We start from the raw sequence: 23718 nt of genomic DNA, 5'->3' as shown, positions 1-23718 counted from the left end.
GCCTTCTCGTATTGTTTTTTATTTACCTGTGCTTACTGCTTTTACACGTGTAGTTTGGTGCTTAATTTGTCTGCGAATGACAGCTGCACTTCACATTTAAATTTCCCCCTGCGTATACGTAATTTTTAAATTGTAGGTATTACGCAAAACGGCATTTGATTTTGCTTTACTTACTTTAAGATAAGGCACAGAGTTTTATATCCTATCATTACCCTATATCATAATTTTTCTTTCATTTTAATATGAATAGTTATATAAAAAAATGTCCTATTACTTCAAGGACCGCATAAATAGTTTATCATTTTATTATTCAAAGGTGTCTGGCGCCCACATTTTAAAAGACTTCGGAAAATAATAAATGCAGTTTGGTTGTGTTCATTAATACCTATCGAAATGTAGAAGACATTTTTCAAATCGGACCATTCATTAAAAAGTTATGAGCGGTTAAAAGTTGTAAAACAGCCGCTAGGTGGCGCCAGTAGCCTTGATGACTGCATATCTCCATCTCCCTCGCACTTCCTTAAGCTGAATAACGGGTATCTGATTGTTTTTTTGTTTGTTTGTTTTTTTGTTTTTTTATTAAAGTACTATTCGAACTGCTTCGAGTTTTCGTATTAGTTTAATTTACGTTTATGAAATTGGTCTTGTTTCAAGCAGTCGAAATTGCAAATTGTTTCCTTATCCAAAATACCATGCTCATATTATTCCCCACCGTTTGGTCAATTGGAGTGGCTGCAATGTTGATAATAATTTGGGCTAATCGATTTCTCTGACCAGCTAGCAGGTGGCAGCTTAAATGGCAAACTTTGCATTTCCTGACTCCATCAACGGCACACAAAAGGCCATCGTATATAGAACAGAAATATCATATCCCAGATAGCCCAGGGATGTTGCTACATATATACACATTTAAATGTGGATGTGAATGTGGGGATGCGGATGAAGAAGCATTAGCCGGAGAGTTTTGCATTTGACGTCGTCACGTGGCTGCTGCTGGATTTTCCTTGCCCTGGTTTTACCACTTTTCCACTTTCCACCCGGCAAAAAGGGAGACGACATCAAATCATTAGCAGTGCATAAAGCGTGAAACCAGGCACAGACATGCAGATGAATTTAAACTATTAGCAGTGGCAAGAGGAAAGAATGAAGAATGAAGCGAACCGACTCAGCCAACAATGTTGGACTCTCATCCTGTTGGAAGGATGCCTGCAAGGTGCATCCATCGTTAGGCAGCTGGATTCGGATTCGGATTCGGTTGGTTTTCTCTAGCATATCCTTACACTGCCGAAAACTCATAACTAATTTTCAGCACAAGTTACCCTTGATTTAAGCATATTTTTTTATGGGCCTAAGTTATAAGCTGTAGGAAAATTACAGTTCAGGCATTTCTACTTAGACCGTATAGAATTATTTTATTTAATGTTGTGACAGGTTTGGGCACAGTTTGTAAATGGTCACTGGGAAGAAAGTAAGAAAAACCATTTTTATTCCAAAACAATTCAAACAAACCTGAGTGGCTTAAAAATTAGGGATATAAATTATCTTTGAGTCAAAAAAGAATTGTAAAAGAAAATATTATTATTTCATTTTTAAACGCTGTTCACAAATGAGGTTTTTAAAACTTTGCTTTGACTTTAAAATAAGTTTATATTGTCTTGTGGTTAAGTTAAATTAAAGATTCAAAAACGATCATATAAAAAAGACATGTAACTATTTAATTTAAATAACAAAATTGGTTAACCACTCTTCAAGATATACATATACCAAAAGAAGAATAAAAATTGTGATTTTCTTAAATTAATGTTACCGGAATAACCAGGGCTAATAAACCAAAACTTCTGTTGGCCTGTGTTATAAATAATTTTCTATTCCAAGATTAGTTCAAAAACCCTATATCTTATAGCTAACCCCTAATTTCAATTTGGAATATTTTTAAAAGGAACTTAAATGACTTAACGAACTTGTAGGTTATGTAAAGTCAACATTTTTGGTATGTTATAAGGGTAAAAATCATGAAATTTAATTCAAAATCCAGTTACTTTTTCTGCAGTGTATTAGCGATCCCCTTTCCGCCACCCCTGAGCTCACCCCCCAATGCTCGTCCTCATTCTGCTTCTGGTTCTGGTTGACATAACCCTGCACATTGTTATAAACGCAATCTTCGCTCCCTCCCTTGGCCTTTATTTGTGTCGTGTGAGTATAAAAGATGCAAATGCAAAGATATTTTTTCCATTTTCCATTTTCGTTTTTAGGCTGGAAGAGCGGAAGGGGAAGGGGAAGGGCGGATGTGAGTCGGTGGTTTCGTTTCTGTGCTGCGGTGAGTGCAACGTTTTGGGGCAACATTGTCACACAACACAACACTGTGTTTCATCCATTGTGCGAGTCTGTGCAATATAAATAACTCGGCCGGAGTTGTGTGCATATTTTGTAGCTGCAACTTAAAATAAATACAAAATGTTAGTTAGTTCCTCTGCTGTTGGCAACCATCATTTGACCAATGCAAAACACACACTGGGCAAACACACATCGAAAATATTTGCACACTTCGTGTTTGTGTTTGTGTTTGCATTTGAATTTTGTATTTATTCTTTACGAAACAAATCGAGCTCAATGCTCTCACACATTGCTGATCCCACATTTCCGCCCAGCTTTCATTTAGCACTTGTGGTTTTTTTCATAATCAGCCCACACATACCGGTGGGCAAAAATTTGCATTGACACATCCACTCGGAAGTTGGAGTAATATTTTAAAAATATATTCAACATTCAATAAAGAGTTTAAGATGCCTGAAGCTATTCAATGTTGATTTTATCTGGCAAATAATTGGGTAAAAACATATGGCAAAATGCCTAAAGTTCTTAATGACTTGGAAAATATATTTTTATTTGTCTGTGTAAAATAAAACTATGTTTAATTTTTAGTTGGACGCTTAAAAGTGTGAAATAAAGTACTACTTGTGATATCAGAACAATTTCTTTTTTGCATACTTTTTGAATAACACATTCCCCTGAATGGGGGGTATATCTCCCCAGTACAAAAAATACTTACCTACTCCGAAAAAGTATTTAGCCTATTTTAGAACTAAAAAATTAATAAAAATATAGCAACCCCTCTAAACTTACCATACCACATAAAAATTAATAGTATGCCTTTAAGGTTTCCATAGGTATTTCTCTTTATTTATTTTTCTTTTTTTTTCTTTTCTTTTTTTGGGTGTTTTTTTCGATTGCGCGTATCGGAATATTCAGTTGTATAATCAGATTTTACAGTACAAACATTGGTTTTCGCTCATTTCTTATGTACATAAACACAAATCCAACTAAATGCTATCATCTTTATGTTTTTCTTTCTTTTGTCGTTCGAGAATCAGGGAATTTCGCATTATTACGCAGCAAACTTTCGTTTCCTTTTTGGATTTTACCTTTTTGAAATTGTTGGATATTCTCATTGCATATGTAGTTGTCAAATATTTGTATACTTTTTTTGTTTTTGTTGTTTATGGTTTATCTTTGTAGGGCTGTAGCGTAGACATTGAATGCTTTATGATTTGAATGGTTTTCTGCCTTAGTTCGTTAATTCTTAGGTTTTACTATAGTTTAGTTTGCCTGTCTTACTCCGCCTGCAATTTCCACTAAATGTAGTTTTCCTCTCAACAATGGGACTCCATTTGGGATGAATAAATTATTTATTTCCATTTGCTTACACGTATAGATTAAACGTAACTTTGATTTGCTAGGCGATTACGTTACTCTCGTACCCGCAAAAAAAAATATTACCTATATTTAATTAACTTTATTCTCTTACACTTTCATTATACATATATGTATATTTAAAATGTATCTCGCCTTCATCCCCTTCTCGCTCTCCATACATTTGCCTTCTCTTTCTTTCCTCTTGGTACGTATATGAGTCAGAGTACATCTGAGTAGTCAGTTTTCAAATAACTTTTACTAGCTGGATTTTGGATTTCGGACCTTGGGTTTTGGGAAAGCGGAGTTGGATATGCGGATTATACATATGTCTGGGTATTACTGTATTTTGTAATTCGGATATGACACACACACATTTTATTTTCATTTTCATTTTCGTATTTACCTCTGCTTACTTTCGCCTTTGCTGCGAGTTGCTTTTAATGCTTTTGGCACATTTATTTCTGCTTTTTCTGATTTTCTTCCCTTTGATTTACATTATATTTAAACATTGAATTGAGCTGAACACGTACACACGAGTATTACATCAAAATATATGTATGTGTATGGGTTCTATGGCTGGTTTCGGTGTGTGTGGGAATCTGGCTGAAGAAAATGAATATCTCAGAATTTTTAAAATAGATAATAAAATATATAAACTGTACAGATTCGTGTGATATAAAATAAATTAAAAATAAATTATTACAAAAAAATTATGCAAAATATAGTAAAGTTTATATTCGAAATGGGTTTCGGTTTGCTGAATTCTAAACTACCACAGATAATCAAATTATGTAGATAATGCTTCTAACTTTGAGGTGGATTTTTTCCATTTTTATGGCCAGATTCGAACTCAGCACACCGAAGGGTCTATGAGGAACATAAATGGCATGCCTTAAATTTTTTTTTTTATATTTCAACTCGGTGTTTAATTTTTAAAGCTAAAAATCACACACACACAGTTTTAGCGGATTAATGTCTTAGGGGTTTCCAAAATTGGCTTAAGCCTAGGGTCCGCATTAGTCTTTTGAGCCGTGAGAACGAAGGTGACAACAGAGGGGCCAAAAAATAGAGCCATTTTTCCATGATAACAACAAAACTACAATAGTTCGGGATCACTAAGGTTATAAATATTTACAGTTTGCAAAGATCGTCTAAACATTTTCCCCTTTAGCCATAAATTTTCCTTCTCTTTGAGCAGGCCTTAAATATATATACAGAACTCTTTCCATTAAACACTTAATACATACAGATGCGTTTATGTATGCGTATATTTCTTCTAGAAAACCCAACGAATTAAGTTTTGAATGAACGCAAAAAAAAACCTGACTTATTCTTTAGACATCTAGAAATATCCATATCAATGTCCATTACCGTATCATACTGTTTTTTTTTTTGTTTTTCTGTTTTCACTTCAGAGTAGCTAAAGCCTTTTAAAGAACCGAACACCATTTTTAATCTCAATATTGTTTATAGTTGACTTTCCTTTTGTGGGACTGGGGCCTTCATCCTTTCCATCATCATTTTCCACTAACGAGGTAACATTTAAACGCGTTTTCTTTTCCACTTAACTACGACACTTTAGTTTCTCCTTCCTCCTTTTGATTTAATATGCATTCAATTAGCCCTGCCCCCTTAACCACCCTCCTAACCACCCCCTTTGCAATTAGCATGGGCGTAGATGATTAGGGGGGTGATTAATGCCCTCTTTTGTGTGGATGTGGGGCAGGAGCTCCTTGCATCATAATCTTGTTTGTATAATTACAATTGAATTAAGCTATAATAATCTTACTCTGCCGCCTTCGCCCCGCTGCTCCAACTCCGCGCTGATCTTTCCCAGAACTTGCTCCACTTCTTATCCTTCATATCCTGCCGCCGCCCATTCAAACTCGTTGCCCCGGCATTCTTTTGTCTGCCGCCCTTTGTGCGGCAGAACAATGTGGTTGGCCCGGCCTCCGCCATTGCCGTTAATAAAACCAATAAGGCTAATAGAAATATACCGATTAGCCGCCTTGGTCCTCGGACGAGGAGCACGGGGTCGCCCCCGCTGGCCGGGTGCTGATCCGGAGCCCGGTCCTTGTAGAGCCTTCCGTTCAGGTTGCGTGACCCGTCCTCGCTGCGCGTGTCCTTTTGCACCACCTCGTTCTTCTGGGGAAAAGGGATAAAAGAGAAAAGAAAACAGGGGAATTTAGTTTTTTTTTCTGATTTGATTCGACTCTTTTCAAAATGATTAGGCAGTTCTTTTTTTGTTTGAGGGACGTAGACTTACCGACACTTCGTTGAGATCATCATCACGAATTTTTTTCTGAGTGCCGGGTCGCTCCATTTCTGGAAGTACAACGGGAAATTAAAGCGAATTTTAGTCGCGGTCTAAGCAAAGTTATAATAACAACCGTACAATATACAATTTATAATTTTTATAAAATTTACACTATTTCAAAGATTTTGTTAAGGATTGTCTTTATATACGACCTATATATCCCTATTCGATTTTTTTTTATTTTCCCTCATTTTTCCTTTTTTATGTAGCGTGTTGGAAATTACTTATATTGATCCTGTTTAAACATACAATTCTTTATATTATATGGTCAAATAATACCTTTGTGTCTTCTTTTAGAATTTTTTTCTGTTGCTGAAAAAATTGTTATATTTTTATTTTACTAGTAAGTGGTTGAAAACAGGATTAAAAAAATTTTAATATATACATATTTGACCTTATTTTCACATAGTCCTGTTTGCAGATACTTAGGGTAGGGTTATAAAGTTTTGCAAATACTTAAAATCTTACCATAAAGCCGGATGGTGCCCTCGGTGTCGCCGATGCTATTTTTGGAGATGCACTTGTAGCCGCCGAAATCGCTCGATTGCAGTCGTTTGATGTGCAGAATCATCTCGATGGCGTACATATTATTCTCCTTTTCGGTGAGCGCATAACGATCGCCGGCAATAATCATTTCACCTGTTTTCAGGCAAAAAAAAAAAACAGAAATACCAAATGAGCAACGATGAAAACGAGATGAGATGACTTGAGTTGAGTTGAGTTGAGGTGTGAATGAAGTCATGAATACGAAGCAGGGAATCGGGCCAAATGAGCTCGGTTTACGTGAGGAGAAAGGTGGAGAGAGGTGGTGGAGAAAGGTGACGAGACGAGAAGCCATGGATGATGACATTTCTGGCGAGTGTTTGACGCTTACGTTGCGGCTCCCGTCACGTTTGCAATATACGTCAAATGCACTTGACAAAAGATCCAGCCAGCCAGCCAGGTCTCCCTCTTCATCTCCACCAGCTTTTCCACTTTTCCCGAGGGGACAACAAAATATTTGAGCTTCGAACACGAACCAAATAAAGACAAATTGCGGCATTGAAAGGTTTATAAAGTTTGAACCAGTCCGAGTTCCAACTCGAACAGATGCTAAATGAAAAATTCACTTGGTGGCCACTCCCCGCTCATCAGCAAAGCGGATAAAAAAATATGTCAAGTTACATTAAATGTAAATAAAATAAAGCAAACTGAATTGATTACTCAAGGGACTGAAATAAAATATTAAATGGTTTTTCGAAGTAACTAATCATATTTTTTTGAGCAACTTAACTCATAAGGTAACATTTATTTAGCAATTAAGTTTTCCAAATTATTAAAATTTATCTGAATACCAAGGCCATTATTTTAACTATTTAAATTCTTTTTTTAAGAAAATAATTATTATTTCAAACACGAAAAAATCCCTCGTTTTATAAACAAACGATTAAAAGGATAACATATTTAGTTAATACTGAACTATATATCAAATCAAAGATTGTTGGAGTGATTTTTGGATGATGTGAAAATTGTTTTCGGTGGCGTGATTTTTCCGACTTACCATTCTCGCGCTGCCAATAATTGATGGCCTTCGGCGATGCCTCGACATTGCAAATTAATGTGACATCCGTGAGGACGGGGGCGCCAACCAATTGATTTGGCACTTGCACCAGTGGATGAACTGCGAAGAAGGAGAATACCGAAGGGATCGAAAGGAGTTAAATCTGCTGCACAGAAAAAAATTCGATATGAAATAGGGTCAATTCTAGCTTATTTCTTATCAATAAAAGGCCGGTTTGGTTTATGTCAGATTTATGATTTAAACTTATCAATATGATATTTTATCATATCATGTAAAATACCGAATTAAGTATGTAAAATAAGATAAATACAACCTTTATTCATATCAAAATCAAATGAAATATCATAAAATTGACCAAGACATATCAATCTGATTTTTTGTTAATTTTTTTTTCTGTGTGGCAGTGGCAATTGTTAAACCATCAGTGTGTTTGTGACCTTGTCGCTGGCAGCCCGTTTAACCCCTCGATGCCGATGCCCCCGCGGACTAGACCGGCAATTAAGCTGGCCACAAGGGACCAAAGTCAAACTTCAAACCCTTTTGTCGGACTGCAGATTCCAGCTGTGATTTTGCCCGCCCTACGTTTTCGTTTTTTTTTCGGACATTTTCTTCGTTTTTTTGTTGTCGGTTAATGGCAGCGCCAGCAACAACAACAACTGATACGATTTTAATTGAAAATGAATTATTTTGTTGTTAGAGTGAAAGCCAGCAATCCTGGCAGCAGCAGTAGCAGCATCCATCGTTTTCACCCAGTGGTCGGTCGGTCAGTCAGTGGCAAATAAAACGAGCTAGCTTTTCCCCATTTTCCACTCCCTGTTAGAGGGATACACTCACTCATCTGGGCTGGGAATTGGCTTATACAGCCCAAGGAATGATGATTTCCGAACGGATTAATGATTCTTCTAAACAAATCGATTTTTGGCTTGGGAGGTTGACTTGCTTTAATAATTGGATTATTTTTTGCTCTCGATGTTAATATACAAAATTATAAAAATTTAGCATTAAAATGATTTAAACTAAAAAAATAATACATTTTTTACAGCTTATTAAAATTGTTAGTTTGCACAAATTCTTTAAATATTTTCGAAGGTTTGCCAATTATTTTATTTGAACTTTTATTCCATTAGAGCATATCAAGTTCGCTGAGGACACGCCATTAATTCATTGGGTTTGCCCTTTGGAGCTTTTCCATGTAGTTCGTATCGTGTTGAGATTTTTTTTCGTTCATTTTTAAATTTTTTGCAAAGTCGTTTTTTTGCACTTTGTTTTTTTGGCTGTTTTCTCTGGCCCTTTTGCCCTCGTCTTTGACGTTGTCTTGAAGCCGCCCCCGGGGAGCGCAGCCGGAGAAGCGAAGGACCAAAGGACCGCAGGCCAGAGCCACTGACCATCATTGTTTTTTGGCTTTTCAACTTTGCTCAGCTCAGTGAGTCCCCATCCCCCTTTCCCTTTCGCCTTCCGCCTTTCGCTGCATTCGAGCGTTCATTATTGGTCAATTTATTGGATTTGTGCATGGCGCACTCTCGGCACGGCTCCATGTGGTGTCCGTACGTTCCCTACTGTCCGTTCTGTCCGTACTGTCCGTTCTGTCCGTTGTGTCCTCTTCCTCGCCACGACTCCTCTTCGGATCCGGAATGGTGCAGCATATGTCATGTGCTGTGTTCGCAGAGGGAGAGACCCTATAATGCCCAATTCCCGCTTTAGCCTACCACTTATTGAAAATTCAATTTGTCCTAATAGAGCTTTCCAACAGGCAGCAGGCAGCAGCTGCCAGGCGGCAGAGAGATAGAAGCCCATATTACTTCTAACAAAGTTAAGTCATTCAAATAGCAAACTAATTTACTTTTTTAATTTTATCACATAACTGGGGATGTTATAGATAGATATAAAAAAAATGTTAATTATACCAAAAATTATCGTTAATGACCTTTAAACTTATCTTTAAACATAACCCAGTAGTAGTTGTAGTTCCTATTAATTCAACACAAGTTATGCATAAACAAGATTTAGGAGGAACATGAAAACGGGGTTTTTCAATGTGCCAAATGGATTTTATTTTTATACATTTTGTATGCCTATTCCCTGGAAGTTTTCAATACTCTGCAAGTGAGTCTTTAAATCTATCCCGAATCGGTGGAGCTCTCTGTGGAGCTAGCAGAGGAGCTTTCGGTGGCGCTATCGGAAGAGCTGCTATCGGTGGAGCTGCTCTCGGTAGCGCTATCGGAAGAGCTGCTATCGGTGGAGCTATTGGTAACGCTATCGGAGGAGCTGCTATCGGTGGAGCTGGAGGAGCTGTCGGCCAGGGAACTCTCGGTGGTGGTGCGGCAAGGCCTGGGGCGACGACCCCTGGGTGGACCCCGAGGTGGACCCCATCTGCCAGGACCGCCGAAGCCGCCACGACCACCGCCGAAACGACCGGGACCGCCGAAACCGCCTCGAGGACCTCTGAAGTCGCCAGGTCCGCCAAAGCCGCCTTCAAAGTCCTGATCAAAGTCAAAGCGTCCGCGTCTGTTGAAGGATCCTACGCTGCGACCACCGCCGCCGCCGCCTCCTCGGCCACCTCCACGTCCTCCGCGTCTTCCGCCGCCTCCTTGGGCCACCACCACTGCCACCAGGGCCAGAAGGGTAATTGCAATGTAGGCACGCATTCTCAGACTTTGGCTTTTCGATTGCAACTGATTTGAGTGAACGTTGCGAAGCCGCTTTTATACCCAAAAACATTGCCAAAAAATCCAAGAATCCCCCATGACGTCAGTGACGTCAAGCTGCCTGTGTGCTTAGCTGGATTCTTTGAAGAATAGAAGAGCGCGGTGAGAACCCGCAGAAGACTCGAAGCGCAAATTCTTCGCTTCTAATTATTCGCCGGTCTCTTGTTTTCTTCCTCGTGTGGCAACAGCTGGCCTGGTCCCATGTTTGAACTGAGTCCATTGTTTTCTATTTTCATCCAAAAAGTTTGAGTTGAAGACAAGTGCGGTGATGGAGGGGGAGATTTGCAGACATCTACGCAGATTCCGCAAATAATTAGTAACTCACCCACAACTTCTAAAAAAACACAATGACATCGCAAACAAAAAAAAAAAAAGAAGAATTACCCATTTGTTTAAAAAAATAAAAGATTCCTAAAAAGTTCCTAACTTTTTTTTCCTATGTTTTTGTGTTGTTTACAATATTATATAATAAAAAAAAATACTAAATAGGAAATACTATAACCATGATAACAACATTCTCTAGACTACTTAATGTTTTAGTTTGTAAGCTAAATTGTTAAGTTTTCAAGTCTGAAAATAAAGCTAAAGCAATCTAAATGCCTTTTAAATCTTTCAACTGCCACACGCACTTAGCCCTAATATTCCGCGAAAAACCTCCAAGGAGCCACTTAATTTTCTGATTAGAATCAATCAAGCTGTTGGGTGAAAGTGGGACGCTGAAGTAACGCGACTTTCCCCAAACATTTCGCACATATGGATTTTTAAATTGAAATCTCGAGGACCAAACAGGAGCAGAAAGAGAGCCTCTTTAAGAGCCACGTGAAAATGGGAATGAAATGACAAAGGAAAACGAATTTGTGGCATAGATAAAATAAAATAAGAAAGGAAAATTAATTTTTGCGGCCAAAGAGAGAGAGAATCAACAGGATGTGCGTTTTTTTTTGCAAAAAAAAAAAAATACAAGAAATGGCGCCACATTTTCACGACCGTGTCAATATAATTTTTCGGATACGATCTTTTGGGTTTTCCCCGACAAGCTGATACTTCTTGGTATTCTTCGCTTTTCTCCCCACAATTTTCTTCCTTTTTTCCTTATTCCCCTTTTTCACGTTTTTTTCCTGTATTTTCCCGTTGCCTCGCTAGCCAAATTGTCGTCGTTTGAACTTTTGCCCCTTTTGGAAAATTTCATTAACTTTGATGCGGGAAGGTAAAACAGTTTGAGGAGAGGGGTTTTAAGGGGGTTTTTAAGAGGGTTTTCATGTGGGCAGACAGAGGGATAGTGTAGAACTGCCCTTAACAATTACCACTTCACATGGTGCACCCACACCCGCACACACACGAGTTTAAAGTTTTACTGCAGAAACGTGACGTTGCGTTGCCCCAAGAAACAGTTTTTCCCCCGCTTCGCAGCCCCCAGAAAAATGCCCTTTGACCCCCACACATCCACATCCTTCAGTTTGGCGCCTTAATGCATTTGGAAAGTTTGCCGGCCACGTGAAGGAAGCTGCCGGATATCGAAACGGAAACACTTGCAGTTGCCGCCGCTGCGTTATTGCTGCGGTTCTGTTCCTGTTCCCCTTCCGCTTCCGTTTTTGCTTCCCGTTTATAGTTGGCCATATAGCGGCTCCCTTCTGGAACACGCACATCACATCCGAGCGGTGCTATATGTTACCATTATGATTATTATGCGGCATTAGCTGCCTTCGACTGCCATAAATCAGAGCATTTTCTTGGCCAACCGAGCAGCAGGTGGCGCCACCCATTTATCATATATCATATATGGATAGATGATACATATATGTATGTATGTAGGCATGGTATACTCACAGTGCACCTGTAGCTTCATCCGCTTGCTCACCGTCGGCGGCACTCCGTTGGAGGCGATGCACATGTAGGCGCCCATTTCCGATCGCGTGATCTTCGACAGCGTCAGCATTTCACCCTCCACCGATTGGGCTGCAAGGATGGCAAGGATACAAGTGTATATGAGTGTATGTTTATATTAAAGACAAGTGGTTGGTTAGTCAGTTTAAAGGGGCGAAACTAAGGGGTTTAAATCATGGTGCTTTTTAATGATTTTAAGGACTTTCGGAATTAAATGTAATTTAATTTATTTCTTTCTTATTTCCTGGTGCTACAAGAACTAAATATAATGAAAATATGTAGGTCCCTGCTTAAATTAACTCATCAGCCCTATGGCATTTTACCAGGGACCGAAAATAACTGTTATTGTAAATTTTTCTTACCAAAAAAATTATGCACTTAGAAGATTTCTAAAATTGTTTAAATACACCATTATTTTTGTTGGCCATTGTAGTGTACTACGGATTTGTATGATGTTTATTTATTTGATTTTTATAATAAAACTAAAAAAATAACTGTTATTTGTTGATTTTTATGTATAACAGTTATTCCCTTGACATTTAAAAAAATAAAATAATTAAAAAAAACATGCTAACCGTGTTTTATATAACTTACTAAAAATCTTTAAAAAAGCCAACCGTTCATATTGTGTAACTAAAATGATTTTACACTTGAGATATATGCTTATATCTAATTAGATTTTTATGTCAATCCGTTCTGGGTAAAATTTGATACTAACCGTTTTTTTGATAAAGACAAATATTGATTTAGATTTAATACCATTAACATTTAGAGCTGGCAAATTATTTATTTGTTGGAAATTTAATTTAAATTAGTTTTGTTATTTTATTTTAATTTTAAGTGGTACTTTGTGATTTTAAAAATTAAAGAAATAAATTAATATTGCCTAACACTTTAATCAATTCAAAAGTAAAATCGTAAAATCGTTAATAATTTCTAAGATAATTTAATTACCTTTTGTTTTCTGGTGCGAGCCATTGCGGGCAATGATCTCCCTGCCGTCCTCGCGTCGCCACGTGATCTTGGGTTTGGGATGACCGCGTGCTCGGCAGACGAGCTTGGCGGATCCGCCCTCGGGAACCATCATATCTCCAGAGGTCTCTTCGTTGATGATGTCCGGCGGAATGACCACCTCTAAGGTGGCGGTCTGTAAGCGAAAAAAGTTCGGGGAATAAATAATGTTTCAAAGATTGCACGAATACGCGATACGTATACGTAATATGTTATGTACGTAACGTATACACACAGTTGAACTGATTTGTTTATTAATAAAATCCATAAAAAATAACCTTATGCATATATCGATAAATGTTATATAATTTTTACCGAAAATTTGAACTCTAATAATAATTAATCAGCTTGTCATTCCTTCCTTTTTTTTAAATTAAGTTTTTAATGTCCTTGAAGTAATTGCGTAATTCAAATTTAATGTAATACCTTTTATTCGTTGCACTTTTAGCTAAATGCCATAATAAATAGCAATAAAGAGGGCCGTTTTCAATGGTTATTGGTCAACATTTTAGGCGCACTCTGCGACCAATTTGCGTCTCATTATAAAGCCCAATGTCCCGCAGCTTTCCCTTTCTCCATTTTTTACCGCCATTTCTTTTTTTTAACATTTGTTTCATTTTGCGGTCGCTGGCTGCTAGCAACAATAACCGAATTGCTGCTATCATTGTCGTTGTCATTGTCATTGTTCCCGCTGCAGTTGACAGTTGTGTCATAAAATAAAGTTGACGTCACTGGGGGAAAAAAAAAGGCGAAAAAACGAAGAGGCTGGGTTGGCTGGCAGAGAAATGGAAACCCCCAAACGAGCCGAGCTCGAAATTTATACGACTGTGAGTGCAAAAATAAAAAAAGGCTTGAAAGCAGGACGGCGGCAAGCGAGAAAGCGAGAAAGCTGGAGAAATGTCAAGCCTGTTTGCTTTTTATTTGTCTCATATTTGCTTTTCACTCAATTCGCTTTGTTAGGTTGATTTTATTACAAACCGGCGGAGCCACCCACACTCACATTTTCCCCCATCATCCTTGCAGCATAAATGAAATTGAAAACGCAATCGTTTTCCACATGTCGTTTAATGGTGGGGTGGCGCTTCATAAAAAAAAATACGTACAAAAAAAGAACTCAATTCAACTCGACTCCCGACTCGACTCGAGTAACAGCAAACGTCACATGAGAGCCACGCTCTCACACACTCATGGGAAAATTCCCCCCGGAAAATTCCAGAGGAAAATACACACACACACACATAGCCCCATATAAGCGCTCTTTGATGACGTCAACATTGCAACGGCACTGTGTTTGTTATTTATTTTTGTCATTAAAGCGCTTCATTGTTTATATATCGTGTTTAAATGTCACCCCACATGCACACACAAAGAAAGAAAATCGGAGGCCAGGATATACACACACACACGCACACGGACCAAAGAGGGATCTCCGACATTCCCGGCATAATTTCATTATACCCCTACTATTTCTGCAACTTTTTTTCGCTGCCTTCGAAAAAGGCAACTGAAAGACGATAGCTTTGATGCTTTGTTAGTTTCAAGAAATTAGGCTTGCGAAAAAGAAGAAAGGCTTTCCATACAGTTGCAAGTAACACAACAACAAAAAACCTGCTAATATGTATTTGTCGTGCTTTCTGTCGAAGATTTTATGAAACCAATGAATAGAACAGTATTTAGGTTTTTAATGGAAATTCAAAGTACAGAAAATAAATAATAAAAATTGAAAATACAATTTATAAAAAAAAAATTTTCCAAAAGATTCAACTTTTTGGTGAAAGTTTCAAAGAAATTAATCAAATTAGTTTCAGATTTTTATTAATATTAATATTAACGGCGCAGGATTAAACAAAACATGTAAAATAGAATCGAAAGAAAATTATTTTTTATTTTTAATTTAATTATTTAACATGGAGTGACCCAAAATTGATTTTCTTTGTGGTGCAGATAAAATACTTGATTAACGTATGTACTTTTTTACTCGAATTTTCTTTTTCATCGGAAATTTTAAGAAACCATTGAAAGTAATTTGAAAAGCTGTCCTGAAGTATGCTTTTATATATTGTGCCTAATTTTTTTATCACTGTGCTAGTAAAGATTTGATGTCGGGTCATAGCATTTTTAAGAAAAGGTGACCTAAACATTCTTTAATTTGTTGTTTTCATCAGTGAGTTGTTAGTAACGATTCGATGTCATATCATATCATAACCTTCAACCTCAAATGCCTGACTGTTATTGCAACCTCGAAGGAAAACAAATGATTCGCTTTTCCGGGGAATGTCAACTTAAATCAGAGCACAGCTCCACAGCTCGGCACTCACCTGCATCTTCATGGGATCCGTGTTGACCTGACACATGTATTTGCCGGCATCCTCCATTTTGACGCTGCGTATGTTGAGCGTCCATGTGTTGTAGTCGTTGTGCTGCACCGATAATCGATCATTGTTGGTTATCACGTGCTCGTGAATGGCCAGAATTGCCTTGGCATCGGCCTTAATCCAGGCGACCTGATGGTGCCAGTTTTGCCAAATGGAATCGGGGAGGGCAATCGGGGTAAATCGAGGGAAATCGGGGAAATGGTAGTGGGGATAAAGGGATGACCATTGTTGTTGTTGAGTTGATGACAGCGTCGGTTTGAATGTGTGTGAGTGAGTGAGTGTGTGTGTTGATGAAGACAACGGTTGGCCGTTGTTGCATGTCAAAGTGTTGTTTGTGTTTGTGTTCCAGGATATATGTGTACGTGTGTGTGAGTGAGCGCCAGATGTTCGGAAATTGCAGTTTGATATCCACCCACAGGAAAAGTTTCGGGGTCATTATATTTAGTTAATGCCATTTTGGGCAACATTCGCGCATTGTCACCATTCAGTCAGTGTTGTTGTTTGTTGTTGTTTGTTGTTGTTTTGTTGTTGTTGTTAAATTGAACCCAAAAAGTTGTGGTTGTTCCATATTCGTGTTGTTTGTTTAAGTATTTCCAAATTTGTTTCGTTGTTGTGGTTGTTGAAAAATTGTTGAATATTTGTGTTGTTGATTTAGTTGAAAATTTTTTGCGATTTCCACAATTGTTCGTTGAAGTCCGAAAAAAAGATAAAACCCATGTAATCAGTTTTAAGTTTTGTTAGAATTTCAAGTGTTGGTGTATTGGAATATTAAGTTGTTGTTTATTTACAATTTTTATTTACAACGTTGGGCATTTGGGTTTGGGTTGTGCATTTTCCGTTCGTTGTTGTATTGCGTTGGTGTAGCATTGTTATTGGTATTTTTGTTGTTGTTGTTGGCATCGTCAGATGTCCGCGCAATTTGACGCCATTTCCATTTTGCACAGGAGCAGTGGCAAAGTTTTTGCAAGTTTTCGGTTGTTGGGTGGGTTGGTTGGGTTTGGATTTTTTTTTGCCGGTGGTTTTTGCCATCGAGTGCAGATTGTTAGAGTCATTGTTGGTGGTGTTGTTATGGCCGGTAGATATGAAAGGGGATATTTCAAGTGCAATTAGTGGAATTGGGTTTGCGGTTTTCGGGTTTCAGCGTCCATCGTTGGCCATTTGGCGAATGGATTTCAGTGTTTTTTTTTTTTTGTTTCGTTTTTCGGTGGATATGGGTTTTAGTTTGTGTTTTTGTGTGTGGAGAGAAGAAACATTCAACAATTAGTTAACATTTTGCGCTTATGCAATCGCCTCGTATTTCTTATTCAGTTCTATATATAGTTTCTTTTCCTTTTTTTTTTTTGTTTTTTGAGTAACCAAAGAGCAAAGATAAAACAAACATACATACAACAGGAAGTAACGCTCACATGTGCAAGGCACACATACAGAGACAGGGGGACAGAGAGAGATGGAGAGAGGGGGGTAGGGACAGAGGGAGACAGACAGAAACGAAGGGAAAGGAAACACAAGAGTCATGAATTATGGGTGCAGTTGGCGGTGCGTTGTGAAGCGGCTAATCAGTTGGCATTAACATCGCATGCACAATTAGAAAAAAGAGTGGATTAATGTTAAATGGAGAGAGAGAGAGAGAGAGAGAGAGAGGAGAGATGGGGGGATAACGACTAAAAGGATATATATGTACGCAAATGTAGAATGTAAAATGTAAACGTAAATGTATGGTGCAGGCAGGCAAATGTTGCAACACTCACAATCCTCCCATCCCACTAATCCTAGCCCCTGCGCCACCTCCCTGCTCCTCCGCTCCGCCTAGTTTTAATTAACATTATGATGTGCCGACTGAGCGCAGTCTACGGGTTTTAGCTAATAGGCTTAAGCGGCTTTGTGCGGACGAAACGAGAACGGGTTTCGCAAATTCGCAAAGTCGCAAATCCGGAAAGTGAAACGGGGAACGGGTGGAACGGCGGACGGTGGAACGGTGGAAAAGGAACTAACGATAAAGTCGGATCGGTACACTCAGGAGAAAACTTGACAGATAGATGGCTGATTTGTACGAGTACGAGTATTACGAGTTTATGAATCATAATCAAACCTGTTCGAATGATTCCCATTTCCGAATGGTGTCTTCGCGGTTATGAATTCCCAGGTCATTATTCTGAGGAAGTAGCGTATATATATTGCTTTAAGAAGAAAGTTTTTAATTAACAGTTTCATTACTCAAGCCCCTTCATTTGGTAACTGATTGTATTTTTGACAATGAATTGTTTTGTAATTTGATTAATTTGGAAAATTAGGTTACCAAATAATTAGGGCTCTTTGCATATATCATTTATTCTGTTGATGTTCTCACATATATTATTTTCAGATGGTAAGTAATTTTAAATGATTTCGTTTTGACTCAAAAGCGTACATTAAATTCTTCAAACACTCGTCCTTGTAATGGAAATATTTTGTCAGTTTTTAAAAGTATATCAATAAGCATTCGGCTTCTTTGTAACTTTTAACAGATTTGAGCAAAAAAAAAAAAAATATACAAAAGAAGGTTTTAATTTTGAAAAATGTTAAAAGAATAAATTAGCTGCAGAAAATAGTTTTTAAAAAATTACAAAGAAAGCCAAAAAACTGTTTAAGTTTCTGATGAATGAATTTATACTTTTGCTTTGAGTGTACTTAGTTAGTGCCTTAAGCCCCTCTTAGGTAGACACATTTTTTCTGCGTACAAGAGAGCACGAAGTGCATATGAAAAATCCTTTTAACTTTTTGAGCTAAATTTGTAGGGCTAGAAACTAAAATCCCCATGGCTTTGGCTCTTTTTCATCGCCGCTGATTGATATAACTTTTGACTAAAAAGTGATAAAATATTTTCCATTAGTCCTTTGTGATCTGCCAACGCGGCAGCCGTTTTGCAGGTTTATATTGTAGCGGGTCCGGCAATCCAATAAGCAGGAATGCCAATACAGCTGAGACCCAGACTCCGCATTTATTTTTTTCCGTTTCCATGTTTTTTTTTTCATTTTTCTTTCTTTTTTTCATTGGAGTGTGTCAATAGCGGGAGGGGGCAAAAGGTGGGAGTTCAAAAATGTGGAGCGGGGTGATGGGTTATGAGCCCTCTTGGAAAATAAATACCCATGGACAGCAGCCAGGACGAACGTTTGATGTTGCAGCGCGACGGCGGCACTGGCGCTTTATTTATTTACTCAATAAAGCAAATTTATTGAGTAATGCATGGATGGTATGGAAGGGGATACTATGGGATGGAGAAAATCGGGGGATTTTTTGGACGGTCGGGGATTTCAAACAAAGGCTCAAACGGATTGTGACAAAAATCAGGAAAACAAAGAGGAGGGGCCAAAAAAAAGAAGGGAAAATCTGAGTGGAGAAGTGGAAATGTAAAACGGATTGTAAAAAATTTTCAAATGTAAATGCAAATAAAGCGAGCAAATGTCATAAAGTAAGTCTACAGTTACTACATGGACAACACGACTACATAAAGCACAACTCCACGCACACATTCGCACACACACTCACACTCTTACAATCGCAATCGCACACAAACACGCATATTGGATATATATATTTGTATATATATATGTATACATAAATGGTGCAAAGTTTGTTTCGGTTTGAACTCGGTGCGCTTGAATTTATTTTATTTTATTTTACTGTATTTTACTAACCAAAAATAAAAACGGTAAAAGATGCCCAGAAAAGTGGGCTAAAAAACGAACCGAAAAGCGAGAAAGAAAGTACAAACAGAGGGACAGAGATAGAGATAGCGGCAGAGAATGAGTGCGACGGAGAGAGCAGCACGCAAATGGAAACAATGCCATGAATTTCGCATTGTTCGCATTTTTGTTGGCATCCTTGTTAAACAAATGGATGAGCAGCAGAAGTCGCGTTTCGCCAATTCATCCAAAGTTCCCTGTAAAAGGGATCTTTAATTATGCATAGTTGGCGAAGAGTGGATTGCATTCAACTGCATTAAATGCGACCATGGTCACACTTTGTTTTTAATTGTTGTTTTTTAAGGGAAATATTAAAGTTGCTGAGCTTCAGGTACGTATCATCATTAAATGTTTCGCTGTTTAAAACATAAAACAAAACAAAACACCAACCCATCCCACTGAATTGAGCACTAGCTAAAGTTACTTCTCTTGAACTTGACCAATAGATTAAGTATTACTACTCAATTAATTACTTTTAAGAGAAACATTTTAGCAAATACAAATGGATTTTAATTTTAACGCAGAAAGGTACCAATTAAATGTTAGTACTTTAATTTCAGGGCATACGATATTCTTTAATGCTAGCAGTTATCCATCGCCTCGCAATTTATTTTATTAGGTTCAGAATAAATTATATGTTGGCATACAGCTATTGTTTAAATATTGTGACAAGGGGCACTACTTCTCTCTTTCTGTCGGTCCACAACAGCCATATTCTCTGCCGTTTTGCTTGGTTGTTTTTGTTTGATTGAAACATCGAAGGATTTATATGAAATGGCATTTTTATTTATGATGCCATTTCGTTGATTAACACTCTTTGATGCGCGACGCAAACAAGCAGAATGACAGAGACATAGACGGAGGGGAGATAAGGAGACTCGGAGAGAAGTAGTGAGGACTGCCAAATACCCTTTATTTAAACGTATTCAAATGGGATCAAAAATGTAGCTAAAATAAATATTTAATGCATGCATTTTTTGGGACTTGGATTAAACTCAAGTTAACTTAAACTAAGCCCTTGAATTTTCTCGACTTTTGTGCAATTTTCGATGGATGGTTATGCCCTGACACTGTGGACATTGCACACACAAAAACACATTCAATAAAAGCTTCGAAAAACTGAAACAAAATGAGTTCAACCGGACTGTTGCCGGTCACTTTTAAAGGTGTCCTCCAATTTCACTTCAATGTCGGCAATTAAATAAAAAACGCTTTGATAGCAGGTGTTTTTGTGTGGATACTGAAAACTATCGAACAAATGACTGATATTTTGCCCGATAAAAAGGAGCTTTAACGGATAGTGCACATCAAATAAATATCATAATGCTATTTTTTTTCAAAGCATTTATTTTTAAGACTTTCAAAAAGATAAATGTCATTTTTAAAAAATACCTATTTATGCATGCATTTAAAAGTAAAAGTTTTCGATTAACGAATCCATAAACTCCATCCATCGCTTTGCAAACCGGTTATGGATTTTTAATAATCCTATAAAATCCCATGTTGATCGCTTAGAACGAATGACTTTCGCGATGAAGGGATAACCGGGCTTTAAAGAGATTAAATCCTTGCCGATACAATGACTTAATTTGTTTTCATTGTTTACGCGATTCGATGCGACCCCACACATACAGACTTCCCATGGGAGGTGCTGTATAATAGCTATTTTACATTTATTATTGTATTTTTTCTCCTTTCGTTTTTTAACGATTCACGATTGTTTATTGTTGTTAACAACAATCGCTTACAGTTGGTGGTTTATTGTGCGCTGCTCTTTTATCGCTTAAACTCTTTGGCACAATGCCGTGGTCGGGACCCCCGATCCCCGCACTCCCCGCATTTCCCCCTTTGTGAGTGTTATAAATTAAATGTGAGTGCTAATAATAATATAATACGATGATAAAAACAATAAGCTATGCATTTTTCGGTCTCGGTTTCGCATCGCACAAATTGTGCCATGTTTATTTAAATTTATTTTGATGCCGCCGCTCGATTCGCCGATGCGATGCGTTGCGTTGCGATTCGATTCGATTGAATCGATTCAATGCGATTGTTGTTATTTTCGCTACTGTTATTGTTAGGTCCTTTTGTCTCAGTTGTTGCATTCGCTGGTGCTGCTGCCTTTGTAGTTGCTTTTGTTGTTGCTGTGCATCGGGGCGTTTAATATTCAGAGTGCTCTATATACATACATACTTATTTTTTGTAGGTTTGTTGTACTATATATAAATCGTAAATATTGAATGGTGCTATGGCTGTTATACTGGTAGTTAACTATAGATATGCGTATATAGTGAATAGGTGCGCTTAACGGTTACATAATTGCGATAATTGTGGTGCAGTTGGGAACTCGTTATTGTTATTGGTGCCTTTTAGATTGGAAAATCGTTAAAACTGTATTAAGTTATTTGAATATTGTGCACTTGAAATGGCAAATGAAACGGAACGGAAAAGTCACTGAAAAATCAAGAAAATCAAGGAATCTAAAATGAAATAAAAATCAAAATCAAAACAAAACGGAAGTGGAAAATTCAACGCTGCGCTTGAAACCGATACATACCTTGACTGGGGCTGACGAACCGTCACCACTCACCCGATGACCCCCAAGGTTGTTCACAACGCACGTAAAGGTCGCGTCCCGACCTTGGGCGATGGTCACGTTCTCCAGCGGAATCACAAAGTCCGGCTCGAAGGCGCCCACTGAGGAGATTTTGTTCGAAACGGTAAGATCTTCATTTCAATTGACATTTCCATGAAGAGAAGACATTGATTGAACAATTAACACAATTTCGAACAAATTTACATATGCTATGTGCTAAGTGGCCGTGTGGGTGGATGGCCCTGTGTGTGTGTGTGTTTGCACAGAGAAAAAAATGTATTATCAAATGAGCAATAATCAGCAACTAAATAGTTAAGCTTTTAAAACCACCATTAAGGAAACGTTCAATAAAATAAGGTACTTGGCACCAAACGATTTCTTTGGCGCCCCAGGGTGTACATGATATTTTAATAAAAAACCTATGCAAATTTTAAAAATGCTTATTATTTGAAAGGAATTTTGTGTCAAACCAATAAAAAAATGTTTAGTGAAAAAATGTTTTAATACTCGTTTATTTTGGGTGTTGGTACTTTAATTATTGAGCTTAAATTTTTTTTTAATATGTAAGGATATTATTACATTTATTATCAAAACCATGCCAAAAATAATATTCATATTTTGTTATGTATTGCTCTCTGTGTAGGTGCTTGTGTATTAGTGGTTAAGTGTGCATACCGAGCGGCCTGTCAACGAAAGGCAAATCAATAAGGTTAAGCTGAACGGTTAGCCAGTTAGATCGATGTGACACATCGATTTAACCGGTAAAATCAGGCAGGCAAAACGTGGTTAAAGCTGGAATATGGGTATATCGATTGCAACAAAGTGGTGGTCAATTACCGACATTCTAGCCTTTCGATAGTGCGGGATTATCGTAATATGAATATGAAAGCAAAGCGAAAACATTTATAGGCATTTGCCAAACGCCAGAGAAGAGCTCGTTAATTGGAGGCCTCCCATTCATCCACTTACCAATGCAATTGCAGAGCAGTAGGAGTAGAAGCAATTGCCACCGAAAGGCAGGTCCACATCCGCTCCCGCTTCCACTTCCACTTCCACTTCCATTTCCGGTTCCAGATCCTCCCGATCCCGATGAAATCTCAAGTTGCGCCAGCTTGCGACTGCGATGATTGGCTATTCGTCTGGGATTTGGCTGAGTTTCGGTTCTATTATGCTCTTGGCTACAGCTGATGTCGGCGATCCGCTCGCCGCTTTCCTTGACCACCAGCAAGTTCATCATAAGACTGTCCTAGCTTCCATTGGTATGCCTTTAGCGGTGTTTACTTTGAGATGCTGGAAATGAAATACAATAGAAAATCATATTATCGATTAGATTAGCTTTTCCTTTTTCTTTTTGCCCCTCCTCAAAAATTCCACCGATTAGCTCCAATTAGCTGAACAAAAGTCTAGCACTTTGAGCACTCCTACTTATTTTTCTCTGTCTGTCTGTCTGCGCTGTCAATTTGTCAAAATAAATATTCCAAATAAGCGCACGTACATATTGCAGTGTTTGCCCTCGTATCTGGTGGCTTGTATCTGGTGACTGCATTATCTATTGACAGAACGTTGCAAGTCGGGAAACAGAAAACTCGGGACTCGAAGCTCCAAGGACTCCAGACGGCAAGCTGCCTCGCCTTTGTTTGGCGATGGGAACATTTTTATTGCCACGAAGGAGCAGCCAAAGGAGGATCGGCAGTTGCAGTTTTATCGACAAAAGGGAACAAAGAGCGGGTATTTTTTTGGATTGCAAAATGGTAAGCCTGTTTAACAGTCAAACTACGTTGCAGGAATCCATAAAAAATAGGGTTTAAAAAATATTAAAATAAATATTAAGATAATTACATTAAGCCATAAAAG

General features: G+C 38.0%; 1 protein-coding gene across 6 annotated transcripts in view; it reads right to left on the bottom strand.

Moving 5' to 3' along the window:
* Window positions 1-4446: 4446 nt before the first annotated feature.
* DIP-beta (Dpr-interacting protein beta) overlaps window positions 4447-23718 on the bottom strand; it is a 35124-nt gene continuing 15852 nt past the window's right edge. The window contains exons 2-10 of one of the 6 annotated variants that reach the window (XM_017153776.3): window positions 22834-23154; window positions 21826-21995; window positions 15490-15675; window positions 13115-13307; window positions 12104-12232; window positions 7551-7670; window positions 6479-6649; window positions 5960-6018; window positions 4447-5838 (exon numbers count right to left, since the gene is read on the bottom strand). In XM_017153776.3, the coding sequence (XP_017009265.2) occupies window positions 5479-5838; window positions 5960-6018; window positions 6479-6649; window positions 7551-7670; window positions 12104-12232; window positions 13115-13307; window positions 15490-15675; window positions 21826-21995; window positions 22834-23101 (1656 nt within the window). In that variant the 5' untranslated portion in view covers window positions 23102-23154 and the 3' untranslated portion in view covers window positions 4447-5478. Of the gene's footprint in view, window positions 5839-5959; window positions 6019-6478; window positions 6650-7550; window positions 7671-12103; window positions 12233-13114; window positions 13308-15489; window positions 15676-17635; window positions 18036-21825; window positions 21996-22833; window positions 23155-23718 lie in introns of those variants that run through there. The other 5 variants (XM_017153777.3, XM_017153780.3, XM_017153779.3 and 2 more) reach the window with 5 other exon arrangements.

Source organism: Drosophila takahashii, chromosome X, assembly GCF_030179915.1.
Source record: "Drosophila takahashii strain IR98-3 E-12201 chromosome X, DtakHiC1v2, whole genome shotgun sequence".
Lineage (NCBI taxonomy): Eukaryota > Metazoa > Arthropoda > Insecta > Diptera > Drosophilidae > Drosophila > Drosophila takahashii.
Note: the sequence above shows the minus strand (reverse complement) of the source record. Positions and strands in the feature narration are given on the sequence as shown.